The 15,041-nt window shown below is 50.3% G+C and overlaps 2 protein-coding genes across 3 annotated transcripts in view; both read left to right on the forward strand.

The window, feature by feature from the left end:
- LOC105923673 (cullin-9) overlaps window positions 1-15,041 on the forward strand; it is a 54,780-nt gene that overhangs the window by 34,443 nt on the left and 5,296 nt on the right. For both annotated transcript variants that reach the window (XM_036126113.1, XM_036126114.1), the window contains exons 34-43: window positions 3,855-3,972; window positions 4,082-4,330; window positions 4,409-4,549; window positions 4,632-4,796; window positions 9,050-9,213; window positions 9,376-9,469; window positions 9,553-9,627; window positions 9,900-10,010; window positions 10,082-10,199; window positions 10,287-10,420. In XM_036126113.1, coding sequence (XP_035982006.1) covers window positions 3,855-3,972; window positions 4,082-4,330; window positions 4,409-4,549; window positions 4,632-4,796; window positions 9,050-9,213; window positions 9,376-9,469; window positions 9,553-9,627; window positions 9,900-10,010; window positions 10,082-10,199; window positions 10,287-10,420 — 1,369 coding nt within the window. The remainder of the gene's footprint in view (window positions 1-3,854; window positions 3,973-4,081; window positions 4,331-4,408; window positions 4,550-4,631; window positions 4,797-9,049; window positions 9,214-9,375; window positions 9,470-9,552; window positions 9,628-9,899; window positions 10,011-10,081; window positions 10,200-10,286; window positions 10,421-15,041) is intronic.
- Window positions 1,027-2,929, forward strand: LOC118557075 (selection and upkeep of intraepithelial T-cells protein 5-like). Its single transcript, XM_036126115.1, has one exon. The coding sequence runs from the start codon at window positions 1,953-1,955 to the stop codon at window positions 2,838-2,840; it is 888 nt and encodes a 295-aa protein (XP_035982008.1). The 5' UTR covers window positions 1,027-1,952; the 3' UTR covers window positions 2,841-2,929.

A 15,041-nucleotide genomic window follows, 5' to 3' on the forward strand; every position in this document is an offset into this window, starting at 1 on the left:
CCTGTCCACGGACCCCTGTCCACGGACTCCTGTCCACGGACCAAGGTCCACTGACCAATGTCCACAGACTCCTGTCCACGGACTCCTGTCCACGGACTAATTTCTACGAACTCCTGTCCACGGACTCCTGTCCACGGACTCATTTCTACAAACTCCTGTCCACGGACCCCTGTCCACGGACCCCTGTCCACCTTTACGTGGAGCCTGTGGACAGAAAGGACTCAGGAGGGGACCTGGAGCTGTTTAGAATGAACATGAACACACAGAGACGTTTAGGAGTTTACTGAATGCTCTGGTCTTCTTCATGCTGTCTGTGTCTGAATCTACCTGTAGCTACCTGCACAGACCAGGTAAAACCTGCTCTATCCTGGATGGATGGATGGATGGATGATAGATGGATGATGGATGGATGGATGATAGATGATGGATGGATGATGGATGGATGGATGATGGATGGATGGATGATGGATGGATGATGGATGGATGATAGATGGATAGATGGATGGATGATGGATAGATGGATGATGGATGGATGATGGATGGATGGATGATGGATGGATGGATGATGGATGGATGGATGATAGATGATGGATGGATGATGGATGGATGGATGATGGATGGATGGATGATGGATGGATGATGGATGGATGATAGATGGATAGATGGATGGATGATGGATAGATGGATGATGGATGGATGATGGATGGATGGATGATGGATGGATGGATGATGATGGATGGATGGATGATAGATGATGGATGGATGATGGATGGATGGATGATGGATGGATGGATGATAGATGGATAGATGGATGGATGATGGATAGATGGATGATGGATGGATGATAGATGGATGATGGATAGATGGATGGATGGATGATGGATGGATGGATGATGGATGGATAGATGATAGATGGATGATGGACTATTATCTTAATAAACCACATTTTTTTTATTATCAAACACTCCATGAATGTTAATTTTAAACAGTTAAAATAAGTTCTCAGCTTTAACAGCCCCCCCCCCCCCCCCCCCCCCCCCAGCCCTAACGCTCTCTGACTCTGGTCACTATGGTAACGTTTAAACACGCCATCAAAGACGGGTAAAGAATAAAGAGTGCATGAATTTTAACTCACCGTAGCACTAAATCACTGGTCTCTCTGCAGCGTGACGGGTTCTACCTGGGGGGGTAAAGTCTGCAGGAAGTCCATCAAAGTGACCTTTAACTTTTCTGGCCCTGGTTGACTTCCTGGTTAGTAGCTGCTGGTTCTACACCGGAGCAGCTGCCGCCGGTTCTCTGACATCATCACCGCCGAGAGAGAGAAAAGGAGGCTAAGCGCCTTACAGTCACCAACCAACCCACACTTTATAAATAGTGATGGTTAGTCTGGCTGCGCCTGATTAACTCACCTGTGTCCAGGTGGGGCTGCATCGCTGCCAATAAGTCGGCTTCATCTCCTGGACAAAGAACAAAACGTGTCCAGGTTACTAACTGGGCTTCTTCTTCTCTCTTTGCCGCTCCACTTTTATGCTTATATGACGCGCTCAGGTTAGTCGTTAGAAATGCTCCACTTAGTTTACAATCTGTTGCCAAGCGACCAAAGGTGACGTTGGTGATGAGTTTTACCCAAAATGCACTTGGAGAAAATATCGGCGATCTACTTGATAATTTGTATCATGAAGTTAAATATAAGAGTGAAAATAAAGCCAGTCATGCAGAAAAACATTTTGTTCAATATTGTACACGTACTACATCCCTAAAATCAGTCGGTCCTCTAGAGTTTGCAGAAACATGACTGAGTCTAACCGTGTAGCACTAAAACAATTCCCCGGACCATGTGAAGCTCTGGCTGCATCTTCAGCCACGCCAAGGCGTCCCAGCGTCCTCATGAAAGGATTTATCCTGCAATCTACGGCCTCAGCAGTCTCTGGCCCGCGGCGAAGACGTCTCTGATGAAGACGAGTCGGTCTCTGATGAAGACGAGTCAGTCTGTGATGAAGACGAGTCGGTCTGTGATGAAGACGAGTCAGTCTGTGATGAAGACGAGTCGGTCTCTGATGAAGACGAGTCAGTCTCTGATGAAGACGAGTCGGTCTGTGATGAAGACGAGTCAGTCTCTGATGAAGACGAGTCGGTCTGTGATGAAGACGAGTCAGTCTCTGATGAAGACGAGTCAGTCTGTGATGAAGACGAGTCAGTCTGTGATGAAGACGAGTCGGTCTCTGATGAAGACGAGTCGGTCTCTGATGAAGACGAGTCGGTCTGTGATGAAGACGAGTCAGTCTGTGATGAAGACGAGTCGGTCTCTGATGAAGACGAGTCAGTCTCTGGTGAAGACGAGTCAGTCTGTGATGAAGACGAGTCAGTCTGTGATGAAGACGAGTCGGTCTCTGATGAAGACGAGTCGGTCTCTGATGAAGACGAGTCAGTCTGTGATGAAGACGAGTCAGTCTCTGATGAAGACGAGTCGGTCTGTGATGAAGACGAGTCGGTCTCTGATGAAGACGAGTCGGTCTGTGATGAAGACGAGTCAGTCTGTGATGAAGACGAGTCGGTCTCTGATGAAGACGAGTCAGTCTCTGATGAAGACGAGTCAGTCTCTGGTGAAGACGAGTCAGTCTGTGATGAAGACGAGTCAGTCTGTGATGAAGACGAGTCGGTCTCTGATGAAGACGAGTCGGTCTCTGATGAAGACGAGTCAGTCTGTGATGAAGACGAGTCAGTCTCTGATGAAGACGAGTCGGTCTGTGATGAAGACGAGTCAGTCTGTGATGAAGACGAGTCAGTCTGTGATGAAGACGAGTCAGTCTGTGATGAAGACGAGTCAGTCTGTGATGTAGACGAGTCAGTCTCTGATGAAGACGAGTCAGTCTCTGATGAAGACGAGTCGGTCTGTGATGAAGACGAGTCGGTCTGTGATGAAGACGAGTCGGTCTGTGATGTAGACGAGTCGGTCTGTGATGAAGACGAGTCGGTCTCTGATGAAGACGAGTCGGTCTCTGATGAAGACGAGTCGGTCTGTGATGAAGACGAGTCGGTCTCTGATGAAGACGAGTCGGTCTCCGGTGAAGACGAGTCGGTCTCCGGTGAAGACGAGTCGGTCTCCGATGAAGACGAGTCGGTCTGTGATGAAGACGAGTCGGTCTGTGATGAAGACGAGTCGGTCTGTGATGAAGACGAGTCGGTCTGTGATGTAGACGAGTCGGTCTGTGATGAAGACGAGTCGGTCTCTGATGAAGACGAGTCGGTCTCTGGTGAAGACGAGTCGGTCTGTGATGAAGACGAGTCAGTCTGTGATGGTCTGGGGTCCAGACGTCTGTGCAGACGTCTTCTCTCCAGACGTCTGGGACGAAGACGTCTTTGCCAGGGAAGTCTTCACTCCAGACGTCTGGGACGAAGACGTCTTCAGCCCAGACATCTGAAGTGAAGACGAGTCGGTCTCCGGTGAAGACGAGTCGGTCTCCGGTGAAGACTTCCCTGGCAAAAACGTCAGGGGCAGACGTCTGGAGTGAAGACGAGTGGAGTGAAGACGTCTGGGACGAAGACGTCTGGGCTGAAGACGTCTTCACTCCAGACGTCTTCGTCCCAGACGTCTGGAGTGAAGACGTCTTGAATGAAGACGTCTTCACTCCAGACATCTTCACTCCAGACGTCTTCACTCCAGACGTCTTCAGCCCAGACATCTGGAGTGAAGACGTCTGGGACGAAGACGTCTTCACTCCAGACGTCTGGAGTGAAGACGAGTGGAGTTGTGATGGAGCAGAAACCCGACTGCAGCTTAACGTTGACTCTGCTCTCCATCTGTGAACATCTGTCTGTCTCTTCTTGTCTCCGTCTCTCTACCGGCTGTTTAGTTTGGTACCGGCACCACGGCAGTTCGAGGACTGCGTTCTGGACTCGGTTCTGTTTTCGATGGGCCGGACGATGACGCAGGAGGAGGTCCGTCAGCTGATGCAGCGGACGGTGCAGCAGGTCAGATGTAGTCATGGTTCTGGTGATGCTGGGTTTAGCGGGTCGGGGTCAGACCACCCGGCCTGTCCCCACCCGTCAGCTGTCCCTCACCTGGTTTCTGTGTCTGCAGGTTTCAGCCACTCTTAGTCTAGACTTGGACCGGGCCGAACATCTCCTGATCCACTGCAAGTGGAACGTGGACCTGCTGGTTCAGCGCTACACCGACGACGCCGACACTCTCATCATGGCCGCCGGGCTCAGGTGCAAGAACCCCCAGCCGCCGCCGAGCCCCGCCTCCACCTGCCCCGTGTGCCTGGGCCCCAGGACGGGCGGCACGGAGCCCGTCCCGACGCTGGGCTGCATGCACTACTGCTGCCGGGTCAGAACCGCTCAGAACCGTTAGCCTTGCCTGATGTCGGCGTGTGAACGCCTGTTTGACGGTGCGGTCTGTGTGCAGTCGTGCTGGCAGGAGTACCTGACGGCCCGCATCGAGCAGAACCTGGTCATGAACTGCACCTGTCCGGTCACAGACTGCCAGGCTCAGCCCACCTCCCAGTTCTTCCTCAGCATCCTCACCGACAAGGACACCGTCGCCAAGGTGAGCCGCCGCAGCCGACCTGCGGCTCGCACAGCCTCGCCCTGCAGGAGTTTAACCTTCTGCTCCTCCTCCTCCTGCCCAGTATGAGAGCGCCTTGCTCAGAGGCTACGTGGAGTGCTGCTCCAACCTGACGTGGTGCACCAACCCTCAGGGCTGTGACCAGATCCTCTGCAAGGAGAACATGGGCAGCATGGGGACCTGCTCCAAGTGCTGCTGGTCGTCCTGCTTCAGCTGCAACTTCCCTGAGGTCAGCTTCAGCCACGGTTCCTGTTTTCAGCTGCGTCCTGATGTGAAGCCATTAAGTCTGCTGGTTTAATGGGTTTAATAACCGCTCATTACTGAGGGGGGGGACCTGTTTCTGTTCAATCTGCTGGTTTAATGGCTTTAATAACCGCCCATTACTGAGGGGGGGACCTGTTTCTGTTCAATCTGCTGGTTTAATGGGTTTAATAACCGCTCATTACTGAGGGGGGGACCTGTTTCTGTTGAATCTGCTGGTTTAATGGCTTTAATAACCGCTCATTACTGAGGGGGGGACCAGTTTCTGTTCAATCTGCTGGTTTAATGGCTTTAATAACCGCTCATTACTGAGGGGTGGACCAGTTTCTGTTCAATCTGCTGGTTTAATGGCTTTAATAACCGCTCATTACTGAGGGGTGGACCTGTTTCTGTTCAATCTGCTGGTTTAATGGCTTTAATAACCGCTCATTACTGAGGGGTGGACCAGTTTCTGTTCAATCTGCTGGTTTAATGGCTTTAATAACCGCTCATTACTGAGGGGTGGACCTGTTTCTGCTGAATCTGCATGTTATCTAAGCCATTACAAGGCCTTTGTTAGGCAGTAGTATAAAGCTTGGTACTCTACATTACTCCAGACTTTTTGAATTGAGAAAGCTTCCTGGAGAGGAAGAGAAATGTCTTCAACTACAGAAAACAAGTCCAGTTGATTTGTTTTTTACTTTTTTGGAACTTTATTTTTGTAATTTTAGTAGTTTTAGAAATACACATACATACACTGAACATTTGGACCCCCCTCCAACAAAAATCACAGAGCAACTAGTTTAACAGGAGCAGTTTAATAATTTAAAAAAGGAAAAAAGTAATTATATTACTTATACAGTTGGTGTTAAGTTCTGATGAATCTTTTAAGAGGCCTCACCAGTAGGGGGCGATCTTAGTACATTCCCAGAAGACATGAAAATGTCCTGCAGACACATTCCCACAGTTCCTCCGACATTTTGCCTTCTCAGTGTCGTTATGTTTACTTTTAATGTTAGGTGTAACAAAAAATCGCACCATGCATGTCTAGGAAAATTCCCTCCATAGGTCAGAACTTGACGTGTGGATCACAGAATTACAAATAATTAACCAAACATCATCAGTTATTGTTATTTTAGCTTCTTTTTCCCATTTAACCTTAAGATATGTTATATTACATTTTCTCTCTGTTTGTAGACATGACTTTAGTTTGCATATTGTTTTTTTGGGAGGTCTTCCATTGCTCGAATCTAATAAGATTTTAAGTATACCTGTCTCATCCTGCTACAAAAATTTATATTTTTATTGTAATGGTATCTTAGCTGAAGGTATCTAAAGAAATCACATTTTTCCAGGTTATAGTTTTCTTCAAGTTGTTTAAAACTCTTTAATTCACTATTGCTTGTAATACTCCAGTAACTTTTTTGTGACTACTGTGTAAATCCCCTGTCGTTTTAATTAATGACTCAAATTCATCATAACCTTCCATTAAAGCTCGTGTTCTGCTTGGGAGAAAAACTGTGGGCGTTCTTTGGCCATGCTGAACAGCCAATAGCAGCGCTGCTGATCAATGTTTCTACTATCGATACATTTCCCCTTTTAAACAATCCAGCCATACTAATCATAAACAACAGGTGTGTTCAAAGAACCCAGTTAGCCGGATCATGATTAGCCGGATGAAATCATCTTGGATGTCTCTTTTGATCTCGGATGTTTTAAGCAACAAACGAAGAACGGACCCCAGGACTCCATTTGAATATGTATAATACCACGTCCTAGATCCTGTCTCCTAGCTCCTGTTTCTACCTCCTACCTCCTAGCTCCTGTTCCTAGCTCCTGTTTCTACCTCCTACCTCCTAGCTCCTGTTTCTACCTCCTAGCTCCTACCTCCTAGCTCCTGTTTCTACCTCCTACCTCCTAGCTCCTGTTTCTACCTCCTAGCTCCTACCTCCTAGCTCCTGTTTCTACCTCCTAGCTCCTAGCTCCTGTTTCTACCTCCTAGATCCTACCTCCTAGCTCCTGTTTCTACCTCCTACCTCCTGTTTCTACCTCCTAGATCCTACCTCCTAGCTCCTGTTTCTACCTCCTACCTCCTAGATCCTATCTCCTAGCTCCTGTTTCTACCTCCTACCTCCTAGCTCCCAGCTCCTGTTTCTACCTCCTAGATCCTACCTCCTAGCTCCTGTTTCTACCTCCTAGCTCCTGTTTCTACCTCCTACCTCCTAGCTCCTGTTTCTACCTCCTACCTCCTAGATCCTACCTCCTAGCTCCTGTTTCTACCTCCTAGCTCCTGTTTCTACCTCCTACCTCCTAGCTCCTGTTTCTACCTCCTACCTCCTAGCTCCTGTTTCTACCTCCTACCTCCTAGATCCTACCTCCTAGCTCCTGTTTCTACCTCCTACCTCCTAGATCCTACCTCCTAGCTCCTGTTTCTACCTCCTACCTCCTAGCTCCTGTTTCTACCTCCTACCTCCTAGATCCTACCTCCTAGCTCCTGTTTCTACCTCCTAGATCCTACCTCCTAGCTCCTGTTTCTACCTCCTACCTCCTGTTTCTACCTCCTACCTCCTAGATCCTACCTCCTAGCTCCTGTTTCTACCTCCTACCTCCTAGATCCTATCTCCTAGCTCCTGTTTCTACCTCCTACCTCCTAGCTCCCAGCTCCTGTTTCTACCTCCTAGATCCTACCTCCTAGCTCCTGTTTCTACCTCCTAGCTCCTGTTTCTACCTCCTACCTCCTAGCTCCTGTTTCTACCTCCTACCTCCTAGATCCTACCTCCTAGCTCCTGTTTCTACCTCCTAGCTCCTGTTTCTACCTCCTACCTCCTAGCTCCTGTTTCTACCTCCTACCTCCTAGATCCTACCTCCTAGCTCCTGTTTCTACCTCCTAGCTCCTGTTTCTACCTCCTACCTCCTAGCTCCTGTTTCTACCTCCTAGCTCCTGTTTCTACCTCCTAGCTCCCAGCTCCTGTTTCTACCTCCTAGATCCTACCTCCTAGCTCCTGTTTCTACCTCCTAGCTCCTGTTTCTACCTCCTACCTCCTAGCTCCTGTTTCTACCTCCTACCTCCTGTTTCTACCTTCCTACCTCCTAGATCCTACCTCCTAGCTCCTGTTTCTACCTCCTACCTCCTAGATCCTATCTCCTAGCTCCTGTTTCTACCTCCTACCTCCTAGATCCTATCTCCTAGCTCCTGTTTCTACCTCCTACCTCCTAGATCCTATCTCCTAGCTCCTGTTTCTACCCTCCTACCTCCTAGCTCCCAGCTCCTGTTTCTACCTCCTAGATCCTACCTCCTAGCTCCGTTTCTACCTCCTAGCTCCTGTTTCTACCTCCTACCTCCTAGCTCCTGTTTCTACCTCCTACCTCCTAGATCCTACCTCCTAGCTCCTGTTTCTACCTCCTAGCTCCTGTTTCTACCTCCTACCTCCTAGCTCCTGTTTCTACCTCCTATCTCCTAGCTCCTGTTTCTACCTCCTACCTCCTAGATCCTACCTCCTAGCTCCTGTTTCTACCTCCTAGATCCTATCTCCTAGCTCCTGTTTCTACCTCCTATCTCCCAGCTCCTGTTTCTACCTCCTAGCTCCTGTTTCTACCTCCTACCTCCTAGCTCCTGTTTCTACCTCCTACCTCCTAGCTCCTGTTTCTACCTCCTACCTCCTAGATCCTACCTCCTAGCTCCTGTTTCTACCTCCTAGATCCTACCTCCTAGCTCCTGTTTCTACCTCCTATCTCCCAGCTCCTGTTTCTACCTCCTAGCTCCTGTTTCTACCTCCTAGCTCCTGTTTCTACCTCCTAGCTCCTGTTTCTACCTCCTAGCTCCTGTTTCTACCTCCTAGCTCCTGTTTCTACCTCCTACCTCCTAGCTCCTGTTTCTACCTCCTACCTCCTAGATCCTACCTCCTAGCTCCTGTTTCTACCTCCTAGCTCCTGTTTCTACCTCCTACCTCCTAGCTCCTGTTTCTACCTCCTATCTCCTAGCTCCTGTTTCTACCTCCTACCTCCTGCTCCTAGCAGCCTGGAGCTCTTTTCATCCCCACGATAGAGTTCTACTCCTACAGTTCAACAGAACTTTTCTGCACATGTATATCTTTTTGTTTTACTGCTACATTTCTGACAAAGGCCCGTTAATTATTGATATTAGTGCTTCTACCTGTGAGGTCCCAGCAACAGCTGTAGGTTATTTAGTGCTGCTGTGGCTGCAGGAACTCAGCAGATACTCCTGCCCTCTGTGTCCGTCAGGCTCATTACCCGGCCAGCTGCAGCCACATGTCTCAGTGGATGGACGATGGAGGCTTCTATGAAGGGATGAGCATGGAGGCTCAGAGCAAACATCTGGCCAAGCTGATCTCCAAGCGCTGCCCTAGCTGCCAGGCTCAGATCGAGAAGAACGAGGGCTGCCTACAGTACGTACAGAGGAACTGATGATGATGAGGGTGATGATGAGGGTGATGATGATGATGATGATGGTGGTGATGATGATGAGGGTGGTGATGATGAGGGTGATGGAGATGATGATGATGAGGGTGGTGAGGGTGATGATGATGATGGCGTTTCTCTCTGCTCAGCATGACCTGTGCCAAATGCAACCACGGTTTCTGCTGGCGCTGCCTGAAACCATGGAAACCAACACACAAAGACTACTACAACTGCTCCGCCATGGTTGGTGCTCACACTGCCACATGACCACACAGCGCCATCCAATCAGAGAGCAGAAAACAGCCTGCACTTTGCTCTTCCTGCAGGTGAGTAAAGCTGCTCGGCAGGAGAAGAAGTTCCAGGACTACAATGAGAGGTGCACCTTCCATCATCAGGCCAAGGTAAGGTCCACCTCAGCCAGAACCACTCAGGCTTCCTCTGCCGGGCCAGAGGGCCCGAGTGGAGCTTATCTCAGGGTGTTTCCAGACCAGGAGCCTTTTAAGTCAGCAGGTGAACCATAGATCAGCAGAGTTTAGCGTCCAGACCAGGAGGGACCAGAACAGGAGCTGCTTGCTGTGCGGCTGTAGAACTAAAGTTGGGCCGCTGTGATGAAGCAGCGTCTAAAATGAACCGGGGTCTTCATCAGGAGCCAACATCTGTGTTTCTGCCTCAGGACTTTGCTGCCAACCTGGAGAACAAAGTGTCGTCCATCAACGAGGCGCTGCAGATGAAGTCGCTGACCTTCGTCATCGACGCCTGTAAAGTCCTGGCTCAGGCCAGAAAGGTACCGTCCACCTGGCTGGACCTGCTGAGGTCTGAGGCGAGCGCTCACCGTGCCCTGCTCTCTGTCTGCAGGTGCTGGCCTACTCCTGCGTCTACAGCTACTACAACCAGGAGACCGAGAAGATGGACGTGATGGAGCAGCAGACGGAGGCTCTGGACCTCCACACCAATGCCCTGCAGATCCTGCTGGGTGAGACTGCAGCACAGCGCCACCTTCAGACCCAGCAGCGCTGTGGTCCAGACGGGTCTGACTGTGTTCACTGGTTTCTGTGTTCAGAGGAGACTCTGCTGCAGTGCACCGACCTGGCCTCCTGTGTCCGCCTGTTAAAGCCAGAACATCTGAACACGGGCCTGGAGCTGATCCGCCGCATCCAGGAGCGCCTGCTGGCCATCCTCCAACACTCCACCCAGGTGACCGCCCAGACGTCACCTTATTCCAGTCAGCAGGGCTCTAACCCACCATCATCCGGTCAGAACCAAACAACGTGACTCTGAAACCAGATCCAGCCACTTTAGTCTTCTCTAGAGTCAGTTTAATGCAGGCAGAAACAGTCTGAGTCCTCATTAATCCAGCGGTGACTCCACTCAGTGTCGACCAAAACCAGTTTAATAGGGTCTAATGCTGTCCGGGGGGGGGGGGGGGCGGCTATGTCTTCTGGAAGGAAAGAAGGGCTGTGTTCAGAGATCTGCTAAGAAGTGGGACAATGAGGACTGAAGAGTCCTCACAGCACAGAGAGCTGCCTTCTGTTTCTATAGATCTACAGATTGATTCTTCATTGGATGAAAATGTGTAGGGGAAACACTGGAGTGTGTAATAACACGGTGTCCAAGACTGTCCACGTGGACATACTGCCCTGAGATAACTGACCCGTCCCCATATCAGTCCCTTAGACCATATCCATGTATGTCACATCTGTGGCGTGCACAGTGTCAACAAATAAATGTTTATTTTCCCAAGGTTTAGGACAGAGGTGAGGTGTAGGACAATGGTGAGGTGTAGGACAACGGTGAGGTGTAGGACAACGGTGAGGTGTAGGACAGTAGTGACCTGTAGGACAATGGTGAGGTGTAGGACAACGGTGAGGTGTAGGACAACGGTGAGGTGTAGGACAACGGTGAGGTGTAGGACAATGGTGAGGTGTAGGACAACGGTGAGGTGTAGGACAACGGTGAGGTGTAGGACAACGGTGAGGTGTAGGACAACGGTGAGGTGTAGGACAGTGGTGAGGTGTAGGACAATGGTGAGGTGTAGGACAGTAGTGACCTGTTGGACAGTAGTGACCTGTAGGACAGTAGTGACCTGTTGGACAGTAGTGACCTGTAGGACAATGGTGAGGTGTAGGACAGTAGTGACCTGTAGGACAATGGTGACCTGTAGGACAGTAGTGAGGTGTAGGACAATGGTGACCTGTAGGACAGTAGTGAGGTGTAGGACAATGGTGACCTGTAGGACAGTAGTGAGGTGTAGGACAATGGTGACCTGTAGGACAGTAGTGAGGTGTAGGACAATGGTGACCTGTAGGACAGTAGTGAGGTGTAGGACAATGGTGACCTGTAGGACAGTAGTGAGGTGTAGGACAGTAGTGAGGTGTAGGACAGTAGTGAGGTGTAGGACAGTAGTGACCTGTAGGACAGTGGTGAGGTGTAGGACAATGGTGAGGTGTAGGACAGTAGTGACCTGTTGGACAGTAGTGACCTGTAGGACAGTAGTGACCTGTTGGACAGTAGTGACCTGTAGGACAGTAGTGAGGTGTAGGACAATGGTGAGGTGTAGGACAGTAGTGAGGTGTAGGACAGTAGTGACCTGTAGGACAGTGGTGAGGTGTAGGACAGTAGTGACCTGTAGGACAGTAGTGACCTGTAGGACAATGGTGAGGTGTAGGACAATGGTGAGGTGTAGGACAGTAGTGACCTGTAGGACAGTAGTGAGGTGTAGGACAGTAGTGACCTGTAGGACAGTAGTGACCTGTAGGACAGTAGTGAGGTGTAGGGCAGTAGTGAGGTGTAGGACAGTAGTGAGGTGTAGGACAGTAGTGAGGTGTAGGACAATGGTGAGGTGTAGGACAGTAGTGACCTGTAGGACAACGGTGAGGTGTAGGACAATGGTGAGGTGTAGGACAGTAGTGACCTGTAGGACAATGGTGAGGTGTAGGACAATGGTGAGGTGTAGGACAGTAGTGAGGTGTAGGACAGTAGTGAGGTGTAGGACAGTAGTGAGGTGTAGGACAATGGTGAGGTGTAGGACAATGGTGAGGTGTAGGACAGTAGTGAGGTGTAGGACAGTAGTTAGGTGTAGGACAGTAGTGAGGTGTAGGACAATGGTGAGGTGTAGGACAGTAGTGAGGTGTAGGACAGTAGTGAGGTGTAGGACAGTAGTGAGGTGTAGGACAATGGTGACCTGTAGGACAGTAGTGACCTGTAGGACAGTAGTGAGGTGTAGGACAGTAGTGAGGTGTAGGACAGTAGTGAGGTGTAGGACAGTAGTGAGGTGTAGGACAGTAGTGACCTGTAGGACAGTAGTGACCTGTAGGACAATGGTGAGGTGTAGGACAGTAGTGACCTGTAGGACAGTGGTGAGGTGTAGGACAGTAGTGAGGTGTAGGACAGAGGTGAGGTGTAGGACAATGGTGAGGTGTAAGACAGTAGTGAGGTGTAGGACAGAGGTGAGGTGTAGGACAGTAGTGACCTGTAGGACAACGGTGACCTGTAGGACAACGGTGACCTGTAGGACAGTAGTGAGGTGTAGGACAGAGGTGAGGTGTAGGACAGTAGTGACCTGTAGGACAATGGTGAGGTGTAGGACAGAGGTGAGGTGTAGGACAGAGGTGAGGTGTAGGACAGAGGTGAGGTGTAGGACAGTAGTGACCTGTAGGACAGTAGTGACCTGTAGGACAGTAGTGACCTGTAGGACAATGGTGAGGTGTAGGACAGTAGTGAGGTGTAGGACAGTAGTGACCTGTAGGACAATGGTGAGGTGTAGGACAGTAGTGAGGTGTAGGACAGTAGTGAGGTGTAGGACAGTAGTGAGGTGTAGGACAGTAGTGACCTGTAGGACAGTGGTGAGGTGTAGGACAGTAGTGACCTGTAGGACAGTAGTGACCTGTAGGACAGTAGTGAGGTGTAGGACAGAGGTGAGGTGTAGGACAGCGGTGAGGTGTAGGACAATGGTGAGGTGTAGGACAGTAGTGACCTGTAGGACAGTAGTGACCTGTAGGACAATGGTGAGGTGTAGGACAGTAGTGAGGTGTAGGACAGTAGTGACCTGTAGGACAGTAGTGACCTGTAGGACAGTGGTGAGGTGTAGGACAGTAGTGACCTGTAGGACAGTGGTGAGGTGTAGGACAGTAGTGACCTGTAGGACAGAGGTGAGGTGTAGGACAGTGGTGAGGTGTAGGACAGTGGTGAGGTGTAGGACAGTGGTGAGGTGTAGGACAGTAGTGAGGTGTAGGACAGTGGTGAGGTGTAGGACAGTAGTGAGGTGTAGGACAGTAGTCAGGTGTAGGACAGTAGTCAGGTGTAGGACAGAGGTGAGGTGTAGGACAGTAGTGACCTGTAGGACAGTAGTGACCTGTAGGACAATGGTGAGGTGTAGGACAGAGGTGAGGTGTAGGACAGAGGTGAGGTGTAGGACAGTAGTGACCTGTAGGACAATGGTGAGGTGTAGGACAGTAGTGAGGTGTAGGACAGTAGTGACCTGTAGGACAATGGTGAGGTGTAGGACAGTAGTGAGATGTAGGACAGTAGTGAGGTGTAGGAAAGTAGTGACCTGTAGGACAGTGGTGAGGTGTAGGACAGTGGTGAGGTGTAGGACAGTAGTGACCTGTAGGACAATGGTGAGGTGTAGGACAGTAGTGAGGTGTAGGACAGTAGTGACCTGTAGGACAGTAGTGACCTGTAGGACAGTAGTGAGGTGTAGGACAGAGGTGAGGTGTAGGACAGCGGTGAGGTGTAGGACAATGGTGAGGTGTAGGACAGTAGTGACCTGTAGGACAGTAGTGACCTGTAGGACAATGGTGAGGTGTAGGACAGTAGTGACCTGTAGGACAGTGGTGAGGTGTAGGACAGTAGTGACCTGTAGGACAGTGGTGAGGTGTAGGACAGTGGTGAGGTGTAGGACAGTGGTGAGGTGTAGGACAGTAGTGACCTGTAGGACAGTAGTGAGGTGTAGGACAATGGTGAGGTGTAGGACAACGGTGAGGTGTAGGACAGTAGTGAGGTGTAGGATAGTGGTGACCTGTAGGACAGTAGTGACCTGTAGGACAATGGTGACCTGTAGGACAACGGTGAGGTGTAGGACAGCGGTGAGGTGTAGGACAGTGGTGACCTGTAGGACAGTAGTGACCTGTAGGACAGTAGTGACCTGTAGGACAATGGTGACCTGTAGGACAACGGTGAGGTGTAGGACAGTAGTGAGGTGTAGGATAGTGGTGAGGTGTAGGACAGTGGTGAGGTGTAGGACAGTAGTGAGGTGTAGGACAGTGGTGACCTGTAGGACAGTAGTGAGGTGTAGGACAGTGGTGACCTGTAGGACAGTAGTGAGGTGTAGGACAGTAGTGACCTGTAGGACAGTGGTGAGGTGTAGGACAGTAGTGACCTGTAGGACAGTAGTGACCTGTAGGACAGTGGTGAGGTGTAGGACAGTGGTGACCTGTAGGACAGTAGTGAGGTGTAGGACAGTAGTGACCTGTAGGACAGTAATGACCTGTAGGACAGTAGTGAGGTGTAGGACAGTGGTGACCTGTAGGACAGTAGTGACCTGTAGGACAGTGGTGAGGTGTAGGACAGTGGTGACCTGTAGGACAGTAGTGACCTGTAGGACAGTGGTGAGGTGTAGGACAGTAGTGACCTGTAGGACAGTAGTGAGGTGTAGGACAGCGGTGAGGTGTAGGACAGCGGTGACCTGTAGGACAACGGTGACCTGTAGGACAATGGTGAGGTGTAGGACAGTGGTGACCTGTAGGACAGTAGTGAGGTGTAGGACAGTAGTGACCTGTAGGACAGTGGTGAGGTGTAGGACAGCGGTGAGGTGTAG

The sequence above is a fragment of the Fundulus heteroclitus genome, chromosome 22, assembly GCF_011125445.2.
Source record: "Fundulus heteroclitus isolate FHET01 chromosome 22, MU-UCD_Fhet_4.1, whole genome shotgun sequence".
Taxonomy (NCBI): Eukaryota; Metazoa; Chordata; class Actinopteri; order Cyprinodontiformes; family Fundulidae; genus Fundulus; species Fundulus heteroclitus.

What these genes read in the sequence shown, in the direction of transcription:
- LOC118557075 (XM_036126115.1), top strand. Translation starts at nt 1,953, where the DNA reads ATGAAGACGAGTCGGTCTCTGATGAAGACGAGTCAGTCTGTGATGAAG.